The 26,207-nt window shown below is 31.8% G+C and overlaps 3 protein-coding genes and 2 non-coding genes across 5 annotated transcripts; 3 read left to right on the forward strand and 2 right to left on the reverse strand.

Moving 5' to 3' along the window:
* Positions 1–901: 901 nt before the first annotated feature.
* On the reverse strand, positions 902–9,170 carry LOC123226024 (glucosidase 2 subunit beta-like). The gene is made up of 16 exons (XM_044650461.1): positions 8,936–9,170; positions 8,714–8,833; positions 8,228–8,323; positions 7,863–8,102; positions 6,223–6,455; positions 5,670–5,768; positions 5,449–5,568; positions 4,163–4,502; positions 3,954–4,049; positions 3,769–3,870; positions 3,606–3,663; positions 3,427–3,495; positions 2,857–2,944; positions 1,608–1,669; positions 1,464–1,515; positions 902–1,367 (listed from the first exon to the last, which is right to left on the reverse strand). The coding sequence occupies exons 1-16, from the start codon at positions 9,057–9,059 to the stop codon at positions 1,305–1,307; spliced, it is 1,962 nt and encodes a 653-aa protein (XP_044506396.1). The 5' UTR covers positions 9,060–9,170; the 3' UTR covers positions 902–1,304.
* A 3,823-nt stretch (positions 9,171–12,993) lies between these two features.
* Positions 12,994–16,134, forward strand: LOC123224990. The gene is made up of 7 exons (XM_044648805.1): positions 12,994–13,342; positions 13,915–13,991; positions 14,150–14,284; positions 14,644–14,698; positions 14,832–14,919; positions 15,440–15,538; positions 15,619–16,134. The coding sequence occupies exons 1-7, from the start codon at positions 13,062–13,064 to the stop codon at positions 15,760–15,762; spliced, it is 879 nt and encodes a 292-aa protein (XP_044504740.1). The 5' UTR covers positions 12,994–13,061; the 3' UTR covers positions 15,763–16,134.
* An 889-nt stretch (positions 16,135–17,023) lies between these two features.
* On the forward strand, positions 17,024–17,100 carry LOC123226615. The gene has a single exon (XR_006504364.1). It is a non-coding gene; the product is annotated as a small nucleolar RNA R12 (small nucleolar RNA).
* Positions 17,101–17,143: 43 nt separating this feature from the next.
* LOC123226624 lies at positions 17,144–17,241 on the forward strand. Its single transcript, XR_006504373.1, has one exon. It is a non-coding gene; the product is annotated as a small nucleolar RNA SNORD24 (small nucleolar RNA).
* A 1,162-nt stretch (positions 17,242–18,403) lies between these two features.
* LOC123225736 (YTH domain-containing protein ECT4-like) lies at positions 18,404–22,807 on the reverse strand. Its single transcript, XM_044649872.1, has 9 exons — positions 22,565–22,807; positions 21,969–22,045; positions 21,701–21,854; positions 21,469–21,539; positions 20,769–21,362; positions 19,905–20,489; positions 19,610–19,822; positions 19,355–19,501; positions 18,404–19,213 (listed from the first exon to the last, which is right to left on the reverse strand). Exons 1-9 carry the CDS (start codon positions 22,593–22,595, stop codon positions 18,971–18,973), a joined length of 2,115 nt encoding a protein of 704 aa, XP_044505807.1. The 5' UTR covers positions 22,596–22,807; the 3' UTR covers positions 18,404–18,970.
* Positions 22,808–26,207: the final 3,400 nt, after the last annotated feature.

Raw genomic sequence — 26,207 nt, forward strand, 5'->3', positions numbered from 1 at the left:
ATTAACAAAGTCAGTAATCAAAGTTTAGATATTTTTCTAAGCTAAACAATCATTTAAATAAAATTATAAACAAATAATATGTTAATATTAATTAATTTCCTACACTTCATTGATTCACACACTAATACTCGATTAAATTTTGTAGTATTCAAATCACAAAATAATATATTAATAGTTATAATATTAAAATTAAGTTTCGTTTCAATCTTCTTCATTATAGTCATCTTCGTCCTTAGATTCATTTATTTATTATCCTTTTCATTATAACCTATAAGCCTAACATGCAATCTTATTATTCTAATGTTACATTGCATAGACTTTTACACTAGAAAACAATAGAGGTCTAGAAGTGTATAATATCCTTCACTAAATAAGAAAGTAGATGATTTACTAGTTATTTTCTAGACTAAGAACGAGAGTCATAATAGAGAGTGAGGATTTTCTAGTCAGTGATTGGCCAAATAGAAAATTTGAGATGAATTTTTGTAATCATGTGTTTAATGGGTCAAAATTCAATTTATACAAGAGTAATCTCATCAAACTTTAATCTTTGGACAACAATTTTATAGCCCTTAAGCAGTTAACTAAGTTTATAGACACCCCTTAAAATGGTTCATTACCCATCAAACAAACCTTTTATATATTGATTAAAAAGTCATCATCACACAAAGTCCATCACTACTATTTTTAGGGTTAATAATCAGAGCCTTCACAGAAGGTATAATATAGCAATTGGGTGAATTTTGATTACACTAAGATGACAAGAAGAAGAATGAGAAATGGAATGGAAGAAAGCCAAGCCAAGCCAATATGCTATTCAGACTCTTTTAAACTTTCTTTTTTATATCCCTCCATCTGTCTTCCTGGTGAGACTGGAAATTCAAGCCCAGCAAAGGAAAAATTTTCCAAGAAAGAAAATATATAATAACATGGCAATATGGAAGTTCTGTTTGCAGTCTGTTCAAAGATTACTCTTTTAAGGTCTAAGCTCATTTCAAAAGTGTCGCATGAAGAATGATATCAAAGTCAGTTTAAGCTAAGCCGAATTTGTGAAATTTGTGCCCTCAAATCCACATATTGCAAACGACTACAATTTCAATATGAAGTGCACTCAAGTTGTTAAAGTTTCGGGAGCCTGCTTCACATATTGCCTGAGATTTCTGTAAACTACTTGTGGCCTTAGAGGCTGCAGTACACCACCTCTTCATCTTTGAAGATTGAACATATGTTTGTTTGATAGCATGATTATTAGTTCAAGAGTCAGCAGCCTCTAGAGCATGTTGGGTAAATTCTTTTGGAATAATTTATAGTTCATCGTGCTGCTGAGGTTGATCTTTGTTCATCAAGTCTAGTTTATGTTGTAGTTCCTATCATATTTCACCATAGAGCCAAGTTTATTATTAAAATCAATGCTTGAAGAAGAGCTTAACCCTGCAATCTTTGAGAAATAACTAACACATTACCTGAAGCTTTTCTTCAAAGCATACTGCCGGAGTAGACAGCAATGCTACATATCTGCAATAGTGAACAGAAAGTTAGAGAGCAAAACAACTTGCAGACAGGGTGAGAAAGAGAGAGAGAGAGAGAGAGAGATGCAAAATTCTTACTCGCAGCGGCTTGGTTCATCAACATCTGTAATCTCCTCCGATAGTCCACATCTCAGCTTAACCTGTAAAACATTATACATAGAATTGAAGATATAAAATATTTTTTCCGTCCAAACTCATTTTCATGAGTCTTACTTTTTTTCACTCATTTCCTTTCAGGGCCTAAATGAAGACTGAACACTGGACCTACTCCCCATTATAATGGGATGCAAAAATTTAAAAAAAAAAAAAACAGTTCAAACTGTAAAACTGGGTCAAAATGTTTAAAGGAAAAATTTTTGAAAAATGGCTTGAATACTGGAAATACAAAAAAATAATAATAATAAAAAGGAAGCCACTGGCATAGAAGAATACATGGATGGATTAGGATGAATGAGTTTTAGTTCAGATCTAAAAAGCCAAAAACAAGCATATGATATGAATTAGAATTAGATATAAAATGATGTATATGACAATACTATAATGTTTACAAACTTGATGTAATATTATTCCAAATATATATTTAGAAAATAAAAAATCTATATGTCCTAAATTAGACAAATTTAAAGATCAATTAATAAAACTAAATTTCAAACATAATTCTCTTATATAAACACTACATTAACCTCATATGCAGCAAGTCTTTTATTTGTGAATGTGACTGAAGATATTAATACGACTATGGACACTTAATAAGTACCTTAACTGTATTATGCTTTCTGCACAGCAAATTCTTAAATATTAGAATTGCACGAGAAATATCAAGCTAAAAGATTTTGACAAAGTGTTAGATAATTAGTCTATACAAAATTCAGTTGACAAGTTTTGTCCTCGGATTGATAAAAGTGAAATGATTGAATGTTACACGATCTATATCTAAATCTCTTTATAATTTAAACTATAATACAAATCGAAGCAAACTGCAATTTTTAAATTCAGTTTGGTTTGGCTGAAACACAAAATGTTATGATTTGGTTTGGGATTTTGCTAAACTTTTTTTTTTTTTTTTCAGTTTGGTTAGAAAAAAATTTTTCAAACCAGACCAAGCACACCCCTACCCTTTTATACAGTAACATTTGTAAATCATGCACTCATCAGATGCCAAATCCAGAATATGCTTTATGTGTATCCATTGAATAAGAATGATTTATTTGCCATTATTTAATCCAACAATTTTAACCATTTCACTAAAAACATAGAAGAAAAGGAGTTCCTCCATTATGACAAATTAAAACATTATTTAAAATAAAAAAAGCATGATAATAGTTACCTTCAAAGTTCTATCAGGTCCATTCCAGCACTTATCACCATTTGAAAATAGCATGATGCGGAAAGAGTCCTCAAATTTGTCCCAGCTCCTATTATGAAAAAAAGTTGGACGGGAAAAAAATACCACATAAGCCAAACCACCAAACTGAGAATGGATTGTGGCAACAGAGGATAACAACAACAATATTAACAGTTAACTATAAAAAAGGGCATATGTACTGCAACTAAAATTGGATCATAGATGTTGAAGCCTAAACTAGTTGATCTATCTGGCTGATAGCATCTTTTTGCCCGTGTCATTCTCTCATCTTTATGCTTAGCTATGTGATGATGCATTTAGATGGAGATGCAAAAAACAGCAATATGGTAAAACAAAAAATGGAAAGGCCAAAATCACAACGTTTCTTTATGACATAGCTCTTGAGTGAAAGAAGAAAAAATATATGAATGGAGAAAACAGATAGCTCCAACATAACTTCCTATTAGTTTGCTAAATGTTAGCTTGGTTCTCCTTGATGTATAATAATAATCTTGGAATCAGATATGCAAGGAAAAATGTGGCAATACACACCCCAATCTAGTCGAAGAGTGGCCTTCTTCTTGGGTAGCTTGTTTGTATGGGCAGACTTTGTACAGATACCTGAAGAACATTCACCAAAAGTAAGATAACTGAAATTTAAGGCAATTCCCTGAGAGGACTACAATAAAAACTGCCTGACAAGAAAAGCAGGAGAAGACAAAGATAGTAACTTGTTCTGCTTGCTCTCGAAACAACGACCATAGAATGAGTAGAACTCTTTTTCAGGCCCTGCAGCATTAAAGTTCAAGTTCAGTTTAGGGAAGCCAAATTTACCTCAAAAAAATAAATAAATAAACAAAGCTTTAATATAATACAAATTCTTCTTATACCAACCAAAATCATGTTTTAGCTTTTTTGTCAAACTCGATATCCTCGACTGTAATTTAGACAACTTAGCACTGGATTCTTCATAATCCTTGCGGACACGATCAGCATCTAAAGAAGCAAAACACCACAGATGAGAACATTACCAAACATAAATTTTCACTTTGATTATAAAATAACATAAAGCTTAGTACCAGATTTGTCCACTGGAGTTTGGAACAAATTAACAGCCTTCAGAAGATTCTGTACAGTTTGTTGTATCTTTTCCAACCAAGATGGGCTTGTCGTCTCTAATAGCAAGTGGTAAGATAACAGAAACTATGGACATCAGCCTAACTTAAAAACAGCAGCAGTACCAAAAAAATTGACAAAAATAAAATTAATGGAGACAAAAACTTCAAACCTGCCAAGTCCAAATCATCATCAGTGTCGGATTTGTCTGAACTACTAGTATCATCATGATCCGTATCTTCATAACTTTCATCTAAATCAGTATCTGCATGGTCATCATATTTTCCAGCATCATCATATCTTTCAGTGTCATCATCACTATCAGGAGCATAGCCATCATCCTCGTCATCATGTGTACTGTCCGGCAGCTCTTCATGGACTTCATAAGCTTTTTCTTTTGCATCATCTTCCTTAGATACCTTCTCAGAGTTTTCTCCTGTCCAACGAGAAGCAACAAGACGACCCAACTCTTCTCTTGACAACTCCCCAGTCTGTTCAGACGCATCATTCCCCTGCACAAATTACATGCTTTGCAATCACTAAAAACAAACCAGAAATGACTGAGCTTTGCCAGGATATAGGCATGCAACAGGTTCCAACCAAAAAATCCCAGAAATGTTGCAAACGCTTAAAATATATCTCTAGCAGACACCAATACCTACACAAAGAAAGTGATTAAAAAAAAATAAAAATTTTGGATCTATATTATACAACCAATATATTCTTTGCTTGGTCAAAGTTCCATGTCATATCACCTTCTCCTAGAAAAAGAAACAAAATATGTTTCAAAGCTTTCATCAACAAATGTTTAAACGTTTACAAAAAATTAAGATCAATGTGTTGTTGATTAGATAATAAGTTATAAGTAACATAAAAAATTCTTCATATTAAGATTCTAAAGATTAAGAGATATCAAAATGATCGTAAAAAAACACCACAAAGTTACTCTTTCACTCTTCCCTGCCAGTCTTCTTCTCTAAATATCAAAGAATACATATGATTCAACCAGGAATTTATAAAAAACTGTTCCAACTTCACCAATATACTGTTTAGTAGTGAAAACCTACAAACTTCAAGTATTGCAATAAGAGCTTGCCAAAGTACCAACTTCACAGGCATAAACCTTTGTTGATACTTAAAAGAAACATAATTAAAGTACTCAATAAAAGGGGTGAGAAATTATTTAGTTTCTAAAAGAATATATCTTATGCATATAGCTTGCTAAATAACTTTTGAAAGCTCAATGCAGTTTTTTCTTGGCTCATTATTGACCATATAATAAAGTAATGGTGAGAACCAAATATATATCATATCTGCATGTCATCAGATATTCTACGGTTTTGTCTCTATATGAATGTATCACTATCCTGAACTGGAACTTTAAATGCAATTTTAAAATTCAATAAGGTCAATATTTCTCTCCCCAAAAGACGTCAAAGTTGTATTGAGAAAATTTACCACTTCTTTGGCTTCCTCATGAGATAGCTCACTTCCAGCAACATGACCAGTGTCAGGTACAACTGCAGATCTGTCTTCGCTTTTTGGTGAGACAAATTGTTCACTCTTTTCATCTGCATTCTATATTGAGATGCAAGACTATTCAACAGTTTTTGCTAAGATGGCAAGACTCAAGTGGAACTCTGTAAAAAAATATATAAAAGTCAAATGGTTGCAAGTACCTGCTCTGCTTCATTTGATGGTTTTTCCACATTATAGGAAGTGACAACATGTTCAGCTTCAGCTGCTTTATCATCTTCACCCTTGCCCTTGGAAAAATCCTTTAACAAAACTAGGCATGTGAGAACTTAAAGAAAATAATTTTTATTATGCAAGGACAGGGCAGAGTCACCAAGATATTAAATTAGTTAGGGCAGAAAAACATCCATAAATAAGCTTATACATATAAACATGATCCAAAGTGTGCCCATAAATAGGAACCAGTAGGTGACAATTAAACATTACTTAAAAGCATTAACAACATTGTCATAAACAAAACACAACATCCATTACAATGCAACAATGACTGTAAATAAATCATGTCAAATCAGTTGTTATATAGAGAAAAAAGGCAAGTTGCAATCACCAGAGCATTGGTAAGCTATTGCAAAACTCAAAATTCAAAAGCTACTGCAAAACTCAAAATTCAAATGAGAGAGTGACAAAATTGCATGCAGTCACATTCATTCTTACAGAATGATGACATTTAAGCATAAAACTAAAGAGCAGTCTAACCTGATCTTTAGAAGCATGCTCCAAAACTCTAACTTTATCATCATGTGCACTATCATCAGGCTTCTTCTCAGAGCTAGTATGTTCCTGGACATCATTATTTTCCTGCTTAGGTTCATCACTAGATTCACTTTTCACTCTTAGAGCCTTTTCCTCAGCTTCTTTCTTCTCCCTCTCTTCCTTTTCTCTTTGTAAACGCTCTTTCTCCTCAGCCTTTTCTATTTGTTCTTTTTGCTCTGCATGGGAATTAAAGAAAAAGACTTATATGACAGTGAACTCTATTCACCCAATGGAAAAGATACAATTTCATTGACAACGACGCAAAAAGTATAAGGATATGATCTAGCAGTAGAAGAAATGATCAAACACCACTACAAGCTATATGCAACAAAAGGTAATTTGACAACATGCATACTAACCAAATTTTGAGGGACGAAGCTCTTCTCAGTCCATGAGGGAAAAGGGCATGCAGAGTCAACAATATAAAATGAAGAGCAAAGAGTTTTATAGTTTTTAAAATTAGAAACTTTGAGCAGGATATGGGAAAAAAGGGGCAAAATAATAAATTGGGGTTGCCTCACTTCATTTACAATATGGTAGGTTCAGTAATTACATACTTTTTTTCCACATTAGAAACAGACATTGCCTATAGAATTACAGTAAAAATTATGTAATCAAGGAGTGGTACATAAGTATCATACAACCATAAAATAGCTCTCAAGTTTAAGATTTCCCAATTGATGCTGAAAGGAGCAGAAATACTTTCTCTGTAAAAGTATGATGCTGGAAATAAAGGAATGTAAGTACAAGACAAAAGAAAAAAATCTTATCATAAATGGACTGTTAAGGTAAACATGTATCAACACATTGGCCGAAAAAAAAATGTAACAGTAACCAGGTCAAGGTAAAAATAGATCAAGATAAGATTAGGGAAAATCTTCACACTAGAGTAGGCTACATTTATCCAAGGCCTGGATTATTGCAGCAATGAGGTAAGAGTGATTAAATACAAGATTAAAAGGTCAATTAATTGCAAAAAAGGAAAGGTGAAAAATTATAAATGTACAGACTCAATGAAGTGCATAATAAAAGCATTTATGATACCAACCCCAATTAGAGCTTTGTTAAGTAGAATAAATGGAGAGCCGCCTATAGAAGGATAAATAGCAAAACCAATAATTCTAAAGAATCCTCCTAATGAAATGCTAAGTCACCTTTGACTTTGTACTATCAAACTTAAAGGACTAAAAGAATTTTTTAACCATGGATTATGATGAGACATGCACATCATGTTCTTCCCACTAGATTTTTGTAGTCCATTCATCTAGTTCAGTTAATATATGTCCAACCAGTTCATCTGCAAAGTTAGAAGCTTATTACAAATTAAGGATGCAACCTAACTCATTTAAACTTTTAACCTCTTTTTCTCCTAGGGTGACTTTTGAACAATATCAAATGTTGGCATTCTTCCATAACATAAACTACAACTTAAATGTACATACATTGAGTGAAAATTGAGAGTGTTCTGTGGAAATCAATTATGCATACAACTCTTATAAGTAGGCTACAACCTCGGAATAATCAATGATTGAATATAGTTGAAGACTGGAGAGATTTACAAAGACCAAACTACAATGCCATACCTTTCAGCTGTTGTACGAGCCCTTTCAGTGTCTTTTCTTCAATTTGCAACTTTGATAACTCTTTCTCATCTTTGTCCAGGCTAAATTTTGCTTTTTCAATCTCCTGGTTTCGTATGGTAACACCTTCCTGATATGTAGCTATCTTTTTCTTCAACTTATCTCTAGCCACCTTGCCAGCCTCCCAGCAAGTATTTGGGCACTTTGCGATACCACTATACTCATCACTCCCATCACAGCAATCTGCAGAGTGTTAAACAAACCCCTAAGAGCAATTTCTCAAATCCTTAAAAATGAACAATTTCAACATCAATCTTTCAGAATATTCACAGGATATACACAAGTATTTCAAGTCACAACAAACTTACCACAAATACCATCATTCACTCTGGAAGAAAATATCTTAAGAGGAGCATGTCCTGCATTGTGACAATAGAATTTTCCATTTGGACATGCTGACGTTCCTGTAATTCACAACATATAGCGTAAACATAAACAAAGAGATAACTATAAAACAACAATATATAAACTCTATAGAAGTAAAATTGACTAGTACAATAAGAAACAGTAAGTGGTTTAAGAAAACAAACGAAAACCTAACCACAAAACTACCTCCATCTCCAAGTGAACTAAGACTCACAGTAAAGTCAAATGAGTTTCTGTTTTCTCTTAAAAAGTAAGTGCAATAGAGTTCGTAATTGTAAAAAGATAGGAACTTTATAGACCATCTTTCACATCTAATAAGATCGAACCTTTTTTAGGTAAAACAACAGAAAATCCAATGACATTGCTAATAAATATGCAAATCTGATTAACAATCAGCTTATAAATAATAGGAAAATTGATACAAGAACCTGGCTCATCAGTGCCATCAGGACAGTCACAAAAGTCGTCATTGAGCTGAGTTTTAGTGAATTTGTTGGATCCATCTTTGCATTTGATAGTATCAGACGAAGTCTTGTAATAATTCTCATCTGGGTGGGTATCAAAAAAAACAAAAGCCAAAAAAAATCAAAATCCCACATCTCAAAAACCATAATTTGGAACTAACAGTAAAAAAAAAAAAAGGTACCGACCCTGAGGAGAAATTCCATAATAAGGGTCACTGAGAAGAGAAGAGGAAGCTGTTGATCCGCCCAAAATTGAACCTAAAAAGCCCAAAATTATTCCAATGGCGAATAAATTATCAACAACTCTCATCTTTTCTTCAAAATCAATTTTTTCCTACTGCCCAGTTCGCACACAGGGACAGACAGAGAGACTCAAAGAGTGGTTGGGGTTTTAGGTGTGCCAATAAATGAAAAACACATAAAAAGTGACAAGTTGAAATTTTTCGGGGTACTTAAAAATACTATTTTCTGAGGGTTAATATTAAAATAATTACTATTAATAATAATATAATAATAAAATTATACATAATTTTTTAAATATATAAATAATATTTTATCATATAATTAAATAATTTTAAATTAAAAATAAAATAATATTCAATTACATAATAAAATATCATCTAAATATTTTAATTATATAAAAAAAATACAAATAATATTATTTATAATATAATAGTCAATTTATTTCAATACTAAAATTAAATACTATCTGTATTTTTTTTTAACAATTTCATCTAAAATTCACTTAAAAACCAATAAAATCTAACAACAAATTTATTTTAATACAAGTACTTAAGCATTTGCTTACATTATTTCTTATATTTTTTAAGAATTAAATGTAAAATTTTAATATATTTAGGGTAGACATGAATTGTTTCTAATTTGAATAACTCATTTTAATCACTTTTTTTTAATCAATTCTTCAAAAAAAAATGTGAATTTGAGATAAAAGTATAATTTGTTCAGAAATCAAAGAAATAAGAGGTATGAGCGATTATTTATATCTTTTTTTTAAAAGTAAATTTTCCATTGTTACTATAAATTTAAGTTACAAGTATAATTATTAAGTTAATTAATTTTAGATAAAAGTAAGTTATGAGTAAATGTTTCCGTTGTTTATGAGGTATTAGTAATTTCTAATACCCATTATTTTGAAAATCAGATTGGATTGACTGGTTCAATTTAAGAATTGACTTTAAGTTTGATCTGGTTAATATTCAAAAGCGATTCATTTATTGACTCGGTCAAATTTGATCAAAATCAACAAAACTAGATTTAACCAAATTTTAGGACATTTTTGAAAAATTTAATTGTTTTTGAGTAATTTGATTATTTTATATTAGATTTGATGAATTTTTAAAGGTTTGTAAAGAAAAATAAGGCCAAAAATAAAATGAAAAAGAAAAAAAATCTCATATCTATTGAAATGTCTTCTATAGACAATAACTTATAGAATTATATTTTTTTTTTTATATCATGAGATTAAGATATTTTTTTATTTTAATTGTTTCATTAAAATCAAATGAATAATTATTACTCCTTAAAAATGATATGTTTTAATCATCATAGATATAAATATTCTAATTGATTTTATTTTTTTACAAATTTTAAATAAAATTTATTCATTATAATTTGATAATAAATTGAATTGACTGATTTTCGATCAAACATAAACCAATAAAACAACTAAATTGATTACCAGTTTGATTTTAAAAACATTGCTTATACCTTGTTCTTTTTTTTTTCCCCCTCTGAATTTTGTAGTAAATCTTATTTATAAGTATATGATACTTTACCTTTGATCAATTTCATTTCTAAATTTGTATGAAAAAATTGATGTGAATTTCAGTTAGAATATGTATAAAACTAGATAAACCCGGTAGATGTAATATGGGCAAAGCAGGAGTGGCGACTAGAGTTCAAGTATTAACCTTTCGGGATGATTCAAAATTTTTGAAAATACAGGGTTTCTTTGATAGTTTACAAATTGTGTTGTGATATATAGTTTAGCACTTGAAATTTTATAGGATATATTCATAATTATTTATTAAATATCATTTTATATTCATGTATTCCTTGCCGTTATCAGAACCAATTTTATCCTAGTCATTGCAACTATATTCCTTTCTGATAATATTTAAATTAGTATTTATGGTTAGATACAGAGGACAATAACTATCCGTTCTTATGTGTTTTGATAATTACATAATTAAGTGAAAAATTTTAATTTGTCCAAGACATAAATTAATTTATGACCAAATTGGAAAAAAATTGAAATTATAGGTTATGTATAACCGTGCATCAAAGATGTATGCATGTACATATTTTAGATTGAAATCATACAAGACAAAGAACAGAACCATGCATATACATATACGTACAAGTCACTAGAATTTGATTTCAATAAGTTAGGGCGTATACATCAATACATCTCAAGACTCACGCCTTATACATAGCTGAATCACGAACACCCTCTTCTTGTACACATCAACTCGTGCACTTGCATCCCAAGTCAACACGAGCCTTGGTCAAACTGTAATGTATGCCTGTACACTCCAAATATGAACGAGTATACATAAGCATATTGAAGAGCCATGAGCAAGTTGTCTCATACGTGAAGAAGTTGTACATCATCAAAGTCAAGTCAAGCATCAAAAGTTAATGTATGCTCATGCATTTGCAACATGCACATTTGTGTGTCTTTATAAATATGGAGTTTCTTCTCCTATACACAAGAAATCATGCATCAAAGATCAAGTCAAACCAAGGCAATGCATGATTAAACACTTGTACAAAAGCTATGCAAGCATGTATATAGGCCAAATTTTAGTTGTGCATATTTCCATACATGGAAGGTGTACATGGCTCTAGAATTCTTCTAAAGGTTATTCAATAAAGCCATGTACAACCATATATAATATTTGTACATTTGTACAAACGTGTGGCACGAGGAGAAATTTGACCATTGGGGATTTTTTAACAAGGTTAACCTCACTTGAAAAGTTGATTTTATGGTGAGAAACAGTCGTACATATTTGTATTTTAATATACAGAAGTCATTTTTAAATGTTAACAAATATTTCTTCAAATTCAACGGTCATTTCAATCTTTCTAACGATCCAAACATATATATAAAAGTCATTCTAAATTAGAAAAATTAGAGATTGTATATCTAAATTTATATTCTTCTTCTGCACCGTAGTATTCGTATATATCTCAACTAATTAAATTATGTGTATCTATTTTGAATATATAAGTAAGTATATAAATAAACACACACTTAAGTATGTTATTATATGATTGAGTAAGATAAAATAACACCCAATCACGTGATGATACATATAAATATATACCTAATTATATTATTAATCATTGTACAAGACGTTCTAGTGCCTTTAAATTGAATGATCCCATGTATCTTTGTTTACTAAAAGAATGCATTCCACAAACACTAAAATACCTATCTATATAAAATCCTCTTTGAAGGGCTGTTTAGTAGACACGTCTATAATATACACCTATATGTTATATCAAACTATCAATAAATAATTTTAATACATGAAATTTGTTACCACATTTTGATGAAATTATTTAATATTATGATAGTTCTTATTATATCATATGTGTCTTTAATTAAGATAATATTTGAATTATAGATGTTTTAAGAATGACTACCTTAGATGAACATAGGTTCTCATGAATAGTTAACACGTACTAATTCTTTTATTACGGTTCAACAATTTCAAAGTCATTTATCTATATTATACACAAAATGTAAGATAATAATTGTCAATTTATTAATTTAAAATATAATTACATAAATTATACACTAGTGACGATAAACTTTAGAGTATTACCTTAACATTGGACAAAGGAATCATAAACAAGAGGGTGTTAACAAAATTAATAATAAAAATGTTTTATTTTAAATTTTTTTAATTTGAATTGATATTGTGATTCCGGAAAGGAAAATAATTAAATAAAAGTATTAATTTAAATGATATGTTACTATATATTTACAGTTACCTTATTTGATATTTAAAATATTTCAGAGATATGTCATTATTATTAGGATACAAATTAATAGCTTTTTTATTAATTTTTTATCTATTTATGCTTGTCGTAGGCATTATTATTTGTTACCTTCATCTTAAAGGATTTCTGTTTTTGTATTTTAACAGGGTTGGCGAATTATCGACCAAATATTTAAAACGATGCCGTAGGGAAGATATTTTATTTACATTTTCCCAGAGCATTATCCACAAGTTCGAGAACTAAAACAGAAAACTTTGCAGAGGTAAGAGCCATTCCAATGGAGGCAACATCACTTTTAAGCTCTTCCTCAAAAACTAATTTCAGATTCCAACTCAAAACTTCATCTTCCCTCAAAAAGTACTCCCAATTTGTCAACTTTGGCCCCCCAAACTATCATGGTTCAAGCTCTCTTGTCACTTGCCCAGCATTTGCAGTACATAAAACTTTGGAGAAATCGAGAGACGCTGTCACCACAAGTTCGTCTAAGAACAACATAATGCCAAAGATTGATAAAAGTGGCCGGTTTTGCAGCCCCAGAGCCGCCCGTGAGCTCGCTCTGTATGTCTTTTTTTTTTTGCTCTATGTTATTCCCTTTTGTGTTTAATCACTGTGAAAACAGCTGAAGAGTGTATGGAAACTTCTTTAGTTTAGAATTTTTTTATTACTTTCTAGTGTTGGTTGTGGCATTGTAATGTGAAGTTTGAGAATCGTAGATTATGTTCTATGACTTTGAAGCCAAACTGATATAACCCGAGTTCATTTTGGAGTGCAGGATAAGATTTAGTCACTGTAAAGTAACTGAAAGCTGTACAAAAAACTTCTGTGCTTTTAGACTTTTGTCCTTTTTTAACTATAGTTATGAGGGATTAGTATGAAGTTTGAGAATTCTTAATGCATCAAAGTTCATTCAGTTATTTTATCAAGCAAGTGGAGGATAATATTAGACTATCATAAGCTTCCGGAGAAACTGAAACCATTATCTTCTCTTTCTTGGTTTCTTTTTTCAAATAATTCAACTAAACAATTTGAAGGATTTCTTGTCCATCGCTTAGTAGTAATAGCTATGTTTTCCTTTTTTGGTTTAATCAATACTGATATTATGACATGAATATTTCTTGGTTTATTGGCAGATTAATAGTTTATGCTGCATGTTTAGAAGGGTCAGATCCTATTCGGCTTTTTGAGAAGAGAGTAAATTTTAGAAGAGGTGATGCTCATTCTTATGTTCTTGGCCAGCTTTATACTAGGAATTTGTAGCACAAACAAGTGTGAATTGCTTGAAACAAATTTTGGGTGTTGGTGAATACTTGCTCTTTTTTGATATACTTGGCTATCTAATCAACTTCTTTGAAATTTAAACTTCAGAACCTGGTTATGAATTCGACAAGGCCTTGTTGTTAGAATTTAATCATATGAGCTTTGGAGGCCCCCCTGTGACAACGGAAACAATTGAAGAAGCAGATGAACTTCTACACAATGATGAGAAAGAGTCTGTAATTGGTAATAAAGCATTTGAAAAGAAAATTCTGAGATGTTAATGCTTTTTGTCATGTAAATTGTTATATTGTTATTTGTTAGAAGGTGCAAGGAATTTTGAAAAAAAAAAAATTCTGGTAATCTTAATTTGCATGACAAATTTAGCAGCTTCGTGTTTAATGCTTTACGTGCTACTCTAGCTGTAAATGTTAGCCTACTCATATATGCCAATAAAATGTCATGTTTTGTTTTATACGATATTTCAATTATTTGCATAGCAAATCATTGTGTTGAAATTTTTATGCACAAATTAAGTTTCATTTCCTTTTTATCACTTTATTCTCTTCTATAAGCCTGAATCCATTTGTATTTCTGTATCTCAGAAGAAGAAGTCCTTTCAGCTCCTCCAAAGTTGGTGTACAACAAACTGCTTTTGCGGTAAGCCATCTAATGGAATAAACTACAGGATTCTCACTATATGAATTTCAAGTTCTAGCTTCCTATCATTCTTTGTGAGAGGAAGAGATATGATATTGATCCAGGTGTCTAATTTCTTTATGCATTATTGCAGTTTCACGAGAAAGCTTTTGGTTGCAGTTGTGGATAAATGGGATGGTCATGTTCGTATTATTGACAAAGTTGTCCCACCAAATTGGAAGGTCTGGATTGCATTACCTAATTCAAACCTTTGCTCATGCTTTAAGGTTTTTAGGACAGTGATGGTTATAATCTTGTAAAAATTTTGTACTGTTAAATATGTTCAAATCCAAGTTTATATTTTCTTGACTTTTACCGGCTTAATTTTGTTTGGTCATCCTTTGAGCCAGTTTAATCTTATTTGCTCTCTCTTTCAACTCTTCTATTTCACCTGAGTTTTAGAAATTAGGGGAATATCCTTTAGAAACATTTTCTGCCATCAATTACCCCGAGTGTTTTGTATCTTCTACTTTTGATAACGTTATTAGGTTGTTGGTTTTGCATGCACCTAATGATGATATGTTCTGTCTTCAGAAGTTATCCCGTAGTAGATTATTCTAACAAGTTTGGACCCATTAACAATCTTTTTCACCTTAAGTCTCTTGATTCTCATTACATTTTCATCTGGAGACTTTGTAGTTGTTTTTTTCTAAGCTATGGTACACAGAAGTATTTTACAAATTCTTTGTTGATGTACTTCAGGATCAGCCATCCGGAAGAATTTTGGAGCTTAGCATTCTCCACTTGGCCATGTCTGAGATGGCTGTTCTAGGAACGCGGCACCAAATTGTTATTAATGAAGTAAGTCTCATTGCTTCTGTTTTCTCCATTTCTTCATTGTCTCTTTTTGCTTCTCCTTGACATAATGTCTCTTCTTGAAGGCTGTTGATCTTGCAAAACGGTTCTGTGATGGAGCAGCACCACGCATAATCAATGGATGTCTTAGGACCTTTCTGAAGGATCTTGAAGGAACCAACATGACTGAGGCCAAAGAGGTTAAGCAGGAAATGCCAGTTGAAGTATGAAGTGATACAGTTTTTGGCAATTCTCTGCTCAGATTGTAAGAATACCCCACAACCAAAATGGTAAAAGAACCTCAGTTTTATGACTTTGAAACCTGACGAGCTTAATTTATCTGGGTATGTCATTTTGGTGGGGCAATGTCTAACTAGCAGTAGATGAGTACTGGTGAATAACAATGCTTGAGAGCAGCCAAAAGAGCAGATAATATGTATATGATTATGTTGTGGTTTTAAGTCCAATATTTTTGTATAATGTTAATCATGAATATTTCGCTATTAGGATAAGACATTGAAAGTCCTGTTCTCTATTCTTCTTGTACTTGAATGCTACATTTGAGACATAAACAAGAGAATGAAATTACATTGTTGAGAAAATATGTTTTCATAATTCTGAACTCCATTTGCTAGCCTAGCGTAATTTCAGTGAATAATTTCACTCCATCCAAGTATGGTTATCTTTATCTTTTAATAAATACGAAATGAAAAATAATATATACTATAAGGTGTATTGAATTAATATGATATAATTAATGTATTCTACGATATGATATATATTATAGATCAATACATTTTTTAAAAGAAAATGATAATTTAGTAAGAATATATATGAAAAATTTTAATTTTTAAAGAGTGTTTGTGATATTTTTTAAAATGATGATATATCAATTAAAAATTTTTATTATTTTATTTTTAAAAAATTATATTATATAAATTTTCGATATTCTATGATTTCAACTGGTACCTCTATGTCTTCGTCCATATCAAGATTCATCCTATGAGAAACCAAATGAAATGGCCTGATAAATGGCAATGGCAACCGGGCCTTATTCCTGGGCCTTAGCTGCTGGTTCTAGGGTTTCTCCTTCATTCTCTATATATGCCACGAAACCAATAACTATCATTCATCAATCACTAAACTTCTAACTTCTCCTCAGCCGAGCAGCCAAACGGCCTCTGTGTTATTGTTTTTTGGGTATCAAAATTTCAATGGTAGGCATATGATTAATGGCCTAACATTGCAATTGTTTGATGCAAGTTTAATGCATCAAAGAATCTATCCTTAGGCTATAGTGAAGTCGTGTGTATGTACTTCAACTCGTGTATGTATACTCTACCTTTAGCTCCGTTCTTCTTCTTTAGGAATTTACGGTGACAAGGTAGATACAGAATACATTTTTTCATTGTAGAGTTTCAATTTTCGTTTGGATTTTGGGTTAGAGTTTGAATTTTTGTAATGATTTAAGCACAAAGATTTGTTTTTGGAAGGTGGGTGATGAAAGAAATCAGACGGATTCCCACTGATTATTCCATGATAATGATAACCAGCTACTTCTGACACCTTCTATTCATTATTAAATCTCTTTTTGGTTTTAAAAATTATGAAGGCCTGTGATGTCAGAAAAATATTTGCTACTCTTGATGTGGGGTGTTTTCCTTCATCCTCCATCTGATGATTTTTTATCCACCAAGATCTCTGAGGCCTCTTTTTCTTCTTGTTTTCTTCTGGCAATAGTTTTTAGGTTGCTAGAATTCTGTGTTGACGAAAGTGTTTGAAACATGCCAAAATGACCCTTTCAACAAAATGGGCTTTCTCAGTCATCTGTATTCTTTTTTCACCATTAGATTTAGGTATTCTTCATTGACTGATTTGATGAGTTGGCCTTTGATTAGTAAATTACTATTGAAGAATTGCAAACATATGCCATAATGACCATTCTAATGTATTCAAGTAATAAAAGGCCTATTACATGTGAAAGCAGCCATTGCAGTATAAAGATGGGCAGGCAATTCATCACTTTACAGGGAGGGTGTTGAACCAACATTCCTTTTAGGAAAGCTTTTTTTATTGATAAGAAGTTAAGAAGAAGCAGAAAATTAATTGTGCCCAAATGCTTAGGAAGCTACCATCGAGGATGAAGCAGCAATTTCAGTGTCACCGGAACTTGATGGCTTACCTGCATGGAAAGCAACAAACATGATCATCTGTTATTGCTTTAACCACGTTATTTAATTACAAACTAATAACAGCATGATGTTGAACTTTTTGGACAAACAAAAAACTGAATTTCTTGACTCTTTGTTTCATCTTCTAGTCATGCCTTCTTCCTGTGCTAACACGGACCAAAATGTGGTTCGGAAAAACATCATTGACTTGAATAAACAACTGTGATTTTTTTTTCTTTTTTATGCATAAATTTTCTTGTAATTTATATACACATTTTTTGTCAAAGCATTCTTCTAGAATCGTTAATCATATAATCACAGACATAAACTCTTGAATATTGGATTGAATCTTGTTAAAAAAAACTATTTAAAGTATAGTTCTTTAATTATATTTATCCTACACTGAAGTAGATATTAGGATCCACTCACATATTCTCTATATGGCTATCATAGACTATTTTGTATAAAACTTTTAATTGTGTAAACCATTTGGTCAAAAAAAAAAAAATCTTATTAACACACACACAGATTTTTATATTCGAAAGTAACAATAATGCCCATTACTGAAAAAATACATATAAAAGAAAAAATCTGTAGTTACAATACAATAAATAAAATGTACATGCAGCTGCCTCCAAACCCTACAATAAATGTAGGGAATAACTTTGACACCTCTATAATAATACGATGATAAACCAAATGGTAAAATGTTACTCTATTTCTTTGATTACTTGAAAAAGCTCTGTTTTACATTGCAGTATTTTTCCACCTTGCCTCTCTCTCTCTCTCACAAAAACCACAAAAAAGGCAAGCTGCACCACATCTAGACTTACAAGATCGAAAATTACCAAACACGTAAGGCAGGAGAAATACTAAGAGAAATACAAAATGGAAACATAAACAAACCACTAAAATAGAATTACTAAACCCAAAACCCTAGATGAAAACTTGTTAGAAGATAACCCACTACTTAGAAAAGGAAAAAGAAAATTAAAAATATAAAAATCAGCCCACCATTAAAAGATGGGGCATACTACTTGGATTCTGCCGAGCCTAGCCCTGCCACACCATTCTATAAAAATTCCAAAGTGAAATTCCACCCCTCAATGAAATATTGACTCTTTTAAGCAGCAAGATCAAATATAGCGGCCCCGTGTTATACAGAAAACTGTTGAGAAGTTGGATTCTGTACTATGCTCAAAAATTTGTCAGAACTCCTCCAGTAAAGGCTCCAGTTAACAAGACCGCCTTCCAGCACCAGCTGGGACTAGCAACCATTTGCAACTCCATTTGTCAAAATCACCTTCTCTGTTACAACTGGTTTGCCACCCTTATGGGCATCTCCAGTTTTCACAACTGATCCATTCTCTGAAATCTTCACATTCCCGTTTGCCTGAGCTGTGGAAGTAGGTTCTTTGCTCAAGTCTGTGGCAACACCAAATGATTTCTGCAACTTTGTATCACCATTCCAAGATTCCTTCTTTTCCTCAGTGGGCTTTCCTTCCCACACCTGCGTATTGCAAAGATAAGGAAAATACAAACAAAATTTAGCCTCAATGACAACAGATATTGTCCAAAAAATTCTAAGTAGAAGGCGATATATAGAAAAACTGGATATCAAATTGGTATTCTGGAAAAGGGCATATCTTGCCTGCTTTTGAAATTGCTGTTGTTTCGCCTTCTTTTCCAGAATGGACTTCTGCCGAGCTTCATAAAACCCAAAGTCATCCAGAATACAAGCTTTACTAGAATGATCCTTGAATATTTTGATCATTTTGACTCCCTGCTCTAACTTGACCTGCATAACCCATTAAAGCTGGCAATTAGTATGGAGAAACAAGAAGATGATACAAATAAAGGTTCATTTTTAGTGTTACTGATTAGATATGCATATAACTATAACCACCTCTTGGGTGTCCCTGCTGTTAGTGACAGGCTTGTTCTCATTGTTCTCAAGAGTAATGTGCTTCAACAAACTATTGGGTACATCCTTCACTAGATGCCATGTCACTGGGAAACAGCCAGTCCATTTATCTTGTTGCCAATACTCCACATTCTTGTTAAAATCAACAGGGCCTGCCATCTCAGCAAGGCCAATAAATTGCCCACTTGTGTTGACCTGTCAAAAATTCAAACTGATATCAAAATGCAATGGAAATGGTAATAACAAATAATTTAGATTGGTTTCACCAAATCCTTACCGAGAAGAAAAGAAATACAGGGCAGCTACCAGACTTTTGCTGAGCTTCCTGGTATGCAGTATCAAGTTTCTTGTTTCCATTTGGGGTGCTAGCCCAGACATTATACTTGATGCTCTTGTGGACATCATCCTCACTGTATGACTTAATAACAAAAAATTTAGCATCACTATAATCCTCTGGGAAATCAGCTTTATTGTATTGTTCTCTGCCTGGAATCGCAGTAGTTGCCTTCTCTTCATCAGTAGTCCCATTTGACTGCACATTTTGCTCTTTAAGTGCTAATGCAACAGGTGTTGAGCCCTTTTGGTTCTTAGAACCCTTGGCTCTTGGTCCTCTGTTAAGCTCATTCATACCATCCATGTTCTCATTACCATAACTAAAATAGCCACGTCCCCGGGTTTTATACTTTCCATCAACAGCCAACCATCCACCACGTCCACTTGTTCGTAAATCATAGCCGTCAGAGCCAAAGCCCATACCAGATCTAAAAGTGTTACCATACTGACCATATAACTTGTTTGGATACATCCTATTAACATTCATAAAACCCTGTGCAGTACCCATTGGTCGTGGTTGGTGCAAACCCTGTAAAGTAAATTAAAAATATATTTCAGTCTCATTAAAATGATACTGCAAAAAATTGAAGATTTTATACATACACAAGTAACAAAGAAAATAATTAACAGCATACCGTCAAACTCAAAAATATCCATTTCATCAAATTGAATTTGAATAACAAAAGAATTCAGAGATGTTATCTTCCACAATTTTCCCATAAAATTGGTTCACAGTATTAATTTCCTCTTATGATCCATCGTTATCCAAACCAAAAAAATGAGACAGGTAAAGGTTGATAAAACATACCATGTAATGAGAATTTGGACGGTAATTTTGATTTCTTGAAGAAGTTATGTTGTTGCCATTTGAAATTGTAGTATTGTTTGCATTATTAACTGGCCTATGCTGTGAATCTGAAATCATTGAGCCATCCAACCATCGGTTAGGAGACCGTATCCCATCAAAGCTAAACCTTGGATCTTGATAGCCAGATGTAGGAATACAGCCAGGCAATGAACCCCTTCCATATGTATTATTAGAATTAAATGAAGAGGTTTGATACGATGGTTTGAATGGAGCAGCACCATTACTCCCCTTCCCTCCTCCATTTGCAACAGTACCCGTTTTCCCATTAGCTGCTTCTACAGGCAAAGGCTTCTGGTCCGGAGCTGCAGAGGTGGTGGCATCTGATGGAGGTGGAGCAACAGGATTAGGGGAGTATGGACCACTGGTTGGAGTAAGTGGGTGGAAGTAATGTGGATACTGGTAGTGCTGAGGTCCATATAGCTGACCATCAGTTCCTATGGTTGGAACAGGTGAAGTTGCTGGTGAATATGGCCCATATGGTGCATATCCATAACCATGGTGATACATAAGTGACCCATTATCCCCATACAATCCCTATAATATTATCATATGCAAAAATAAGAATTTGTCAAAAATCTAAATAAACTGTGCAAAAATGATCCCAGACACATCAAATCATTTTGAAATAATGATAACTTACAGATGCCACCTCAACTCCATCTTGACCAACATATCTGCAGTCCTCCCACTCGGTCACATTCCCCTCATACCCTACAAAAATTAATAAGATGGTAAATGCTACATGTAGATATACTCAAATCAACATGATGACATACACTATATAGCACCATACAAGCAATCCAGAATTCTAATACAATTGAAAAACTCAACACAATAAATCCCATTGACCGAGGTTAAAAGCTAGTCCTTACCTCCATAATAGAAAGTAGAAGGATAACCATTAGGGACAAAGTACGCATTGGGATCCACAAAATCATTCAGAAAAGGGGTTCCAGACCGCTCTGTTGGGATCTGACCCAATGCAACATTGCCCGAGTCAACAGACCCAGGTTGATTGGCTGGAGGCTGTGTGGAAAATCAAACCAGGAAGGAACCATTAGTTTTCATTCATCATAAAATATTACCACTAAAATTGCCTCCAAGGAAAACGCAACAATTGCTAAAGCAAGCATATTCTACCTTGTTGGTGGGTTCAGGAATTTCAAGAGTCTTGGCCTGTGAATCTAACGACAACTTCTGAAGCAAATCTGAAGCTTCTAAAGAGAGCATAGTAAAGGATAACATATTCTTTTCGACGAATCATCCAAAAATCAATTACTAGAATTATAATTCATCAAACAAACAACCCATGACCTAGAAAAAACAGCATTCAAATTGTAACAAAACCGCAATCAGTGAACAATAAAATTCAGATCCTTGGCCACAAAAAATCTTACCAGCATACCAAAAACAATAAATATTACAAAAGTACAAAAATTTCAGCAATTGAATCAATACAGACCAAAACTAAACAAACCGACATACTAGCACAAACAATATTTCAACAAATCTAAGCTTATTAAACCTAATAAAAACTCCAACTTTGAAACACTAGCAAAAGAGAAATCACCAAATAAACCTCAATAATTACGCGCAAGTCTCGAAATGAAACCGGATCGACACAACATACAATTAAAATACATTGAAAAACAGAAAATTAACCAGAACCCAGATAGATCCAGACGCAAAACAAGGAAATTAAAACATAGCCAAATGGTTATTTTGAAAAAGGATACGATCTACAGGAGAAGCAACTGTAGTAGCCATGAATAACACAACAACAAAACTACAACGACAACAATGAACGGATCTTGATGCTTTGTAACCTTATAAAACCCTAAAAAAAAAAAAATTGGGGGAAAAAAGGAGTTTTAGAAACCTAAAAGACAAGTAACTGGAAAAGGATAAACTCTTCTCACACAGCCGCCAAGGGTTTGGGTTTAGCGAAGGAAAGAGGGTTTTGACAGTCCAAAAGCGGTGATTCAAATACCACCACGGACGCCTTCTTCTGGATCTCACCTGGGGGTTATTTTATGATCTCATTTCTGTTTTTTTATTGGGTAGATTTATCACGTGGCGAGCTTTGATTGGGTATATTGTCCAACTGTTTTTTATTTATCAGGGGGTGAGATGGGTTTGGGTGCCGTTGCGGGTGATGGAGTTTGAGAAATAAAGGTTTGCAAGTCTTGCTTGGGGTGGTAGTGTTTGAAACCCTAATTGGACAGCATACGTTGAGATCTGCTATTGGTTATCTTTTTGGGCCTTCATGAGCCTTGTTTCGTCTGAACAAGGGTGGGCAATCAAAAGCAATAACTTAACCCTTAAGTACGAGGGCAAGGATTTTTGTGCTTTCTAGACTTTTTTTTTTTTTTTAATGCAATTTTTAAATTTCAGACCGATTTTTTTGTTTTTATCATTATAAATTATTTTAATATTTAGATTTTGAATTTTATGTTTATTTTTCCTGTTTTAAGGTTTTTCAATGTGTAGTTTTCAAATTTTAGGTTTGTTTCTTGATTTATGTGTTTTTTAGATTTGTTTTTAGATGTGATTTTCAAATTTCATATCGATTTTTTGATTTTTACCATTTTAAGCTATTTTAACGTTTAGTTTTCGAAATTCAAGTCCTTTTTGTCATTTTAGGATATTTTGATTTGTATTTTTTGATCAATTTTTTATTTTTTATCATTTTAGGGTATTTCAATGTGTAATTTTCAAATTTTAAGTCTGTTTTTTAATAATTATCATTTTAAGATTTTTGAACGTGTAGTTTTCAAATTTCTATTAAGTTTTTTTGATTTATATTATTCTAAGATATTTTAACATATAATTTTCAAATTTCAGATTGATTTATTGGTTTTTGTCATTCTAGAGTATTTTAAAGTTTAGTTTTTGAAATTTAGGTCTATTTTTTATTTTTGTCATTTTAGGATATTTCGACTTATAATTTTGAAATTTCGGATCGATTTTTTAGTTTTTATCATTTTTGAGTATTTCAACGTATAGTTTTCAAATTTCAGATCTGTTTTTCGTTATTTGTCATTTTAAGGTTTTTAGATGTGTGGTTTTCAAATTTTAGTTAAGTTTTTTTATTTTTGTTACTCTAGGGTATTTTGATATGTAATTTTTGAATTTCAGATCGATTTATTGGGTTTTGCCATTCCAAGGTATTTCAACCTTTAGTTTTCAAAATTCAAGTCCCTTTTTTTATTTTTGTCATTTTAAAATATTTCAACTTGTTATTTTCAAATTTTTGATTGATTTTTCTGTTTTTGTTATTCTAGGGTATTTTAATGTGTAGTTTTCAAATTTTAGATCTGTTTTTTGATATCTGTCATTTTAAAATTTTTAGATGTGTAATTTTTAAACTTTATTTCAGTTTTTCAATTTTTTTGAATTCTAAGGTATTTCAATATGTAATTTTTGGATTTTAGATGGATTTTTTTGTTTTATCATTCTATGATATTTCAACATGTAGTTTTCGAATTTAAGGTTTGTTATTTGATAATTATCATTTTATGGTTTTTAGATATATAGTTTTCAAATTTTAGTTCAATTATTCAATTTTTGTCATTCTAGGGTATTTTAATAAGTAGTTTTTGAATTTTAGATCGATTTATTATTTTTTGTCATTCTAGGATATTTCAACGGTTAGTTTTCGAAATTTAGGTCCCTTTTTTTATTTTTGTCATTTTAGAGTATTTTGAATAGTAATTTTTGAATTTTTAATGGATTTTTTTTATTTTTGTTATTCTAGGATATTTCAATGTGTAGTTTTCGATTTTTATATTCGTTTTTCGATATCTATCATTTTAAGATTTTTGGACATATAGTTTTTAAATTTTAATTCATTTTTTTGAATTCTAGGGTATTTTACCATGTAATTTTTTAATTTTAGATAGATTTTTTTATTTTTTTGATTATAGGGTATTTCAACATGTAGTTTTTAAATTTCATGTACCTTTTTTTATCTCTGATTTTATATCTGTTTTTCATGAAATTCTTATAAACTTTAAATTTTTTTTACATGATATTTCTCATAAAAGAAAATGTGACGATAGTGAATTAAGAATATCGGATGAGGCACGACACTTTCGAACAAAGGTTACATGTCATGTCTAGCAAACCGCAATATCGAAGATTAGATCTATATTGACACTGGAGCAGTTGCGATTGTTTGAGAGGAGATACTTTTAGACATCTCCTTCGATTACTAGTATGGGTGTTCAAAACCAGTTAACCAACTAGTTTGTTTATTTTTTGAATTGAATTAAATTTTTGGTTTAGAAAAGTCATGAATTAAAATCGAACCGATTTTAAATCGAACAAAAAATACCAATTAATTGAATCGAATTTTTAGTTAACCAATTTTTAAAACGAATTTTAAAAAATTATCAAAAATTATTATTTTTTCCATTTTTTGAAAATATTTTCACTATTTTATTAATATTTTATTCAATTTTTTAAAAATTAAACAAACCGATAATTGAATCAAAAACTAATCTTTCTATATTTTTGAACTGGTATCTAAATTAATTTTTTAAATAACCTATTTTTTGGTTTGATTTTCAGTTCAAAAATTAATTTGATTCAGTTATCAAATAATTTTGAACACCTCTAATTACCAGATATCAAGTTCAGTGGACTATTAGTATACTTATTTCTGCTACGATAGTTATATCGGGACTTAGGTAGAAATGAGTTTTCATTCAAGATTAATGGGGTTGATGTGAGATTCAACTCATTCGAGTTTGCTCTCATGACTGGTTAACCATTCAGTCAGATCATTACACTTTCATCATATATTCCACGCAGATCCAAAGATAGGATTCGAGATACTACTTTCAAGGATGTCAAAAGGTATAGTATCATAATTTAGAGCGTGTTTTCCCGACTAGACCATAGGAGGATGACGATATCAATGTCGTCAAAATGGCCTTGTTGTATTGTTTGAATATGATGTTACTAGGGACTGAGCAATGAAAGAAGGTAGTTGTAAAGTATCTATAGTTGGTTGATCACTTGGATAAGTTTAATTCCTACCCGTGAGCTGTTTCGGAATGAAAAATAACAGTCGAATCAATATCCCAAGCGAGTAACAAGATCTGGTCTGGTTAAATGCTTGACAAGCATAAATATGACATCTATGGATTCCCTCTTGCATTCTAGGTAAGTGAATATTTATTGATTATATATATTGATTGACAAGGAAAAAAATTAATTGAATTTAACTATTAATGTTCATATTGCAGTATTGGATATATGAGACGATTAACACCTTGTACAATTAGGTGGATTTGGTTGTTGTCCATACGTCTCCATCGATATTTAGGTGGCATATGTGAGATGCTCTTGGTTAGAGTCATATGGAAACTATAT

This window comes from Mangifera indica, chromosome 9 (assembly GCF_011075055.1).
Source record: "Mangifera indica cultivar Alphonso chromosome 9, CATAS_Mindica_2.1, whole genome shotgun sequence".
Classification (NCBI taxonomy): domain Eukaryota; kingdom Viridiplantae; phylum Streptophyta; class Magnoliopsida; order Sapindales; family Anacardiaceae; genus Mangifera; species Mangifera indica.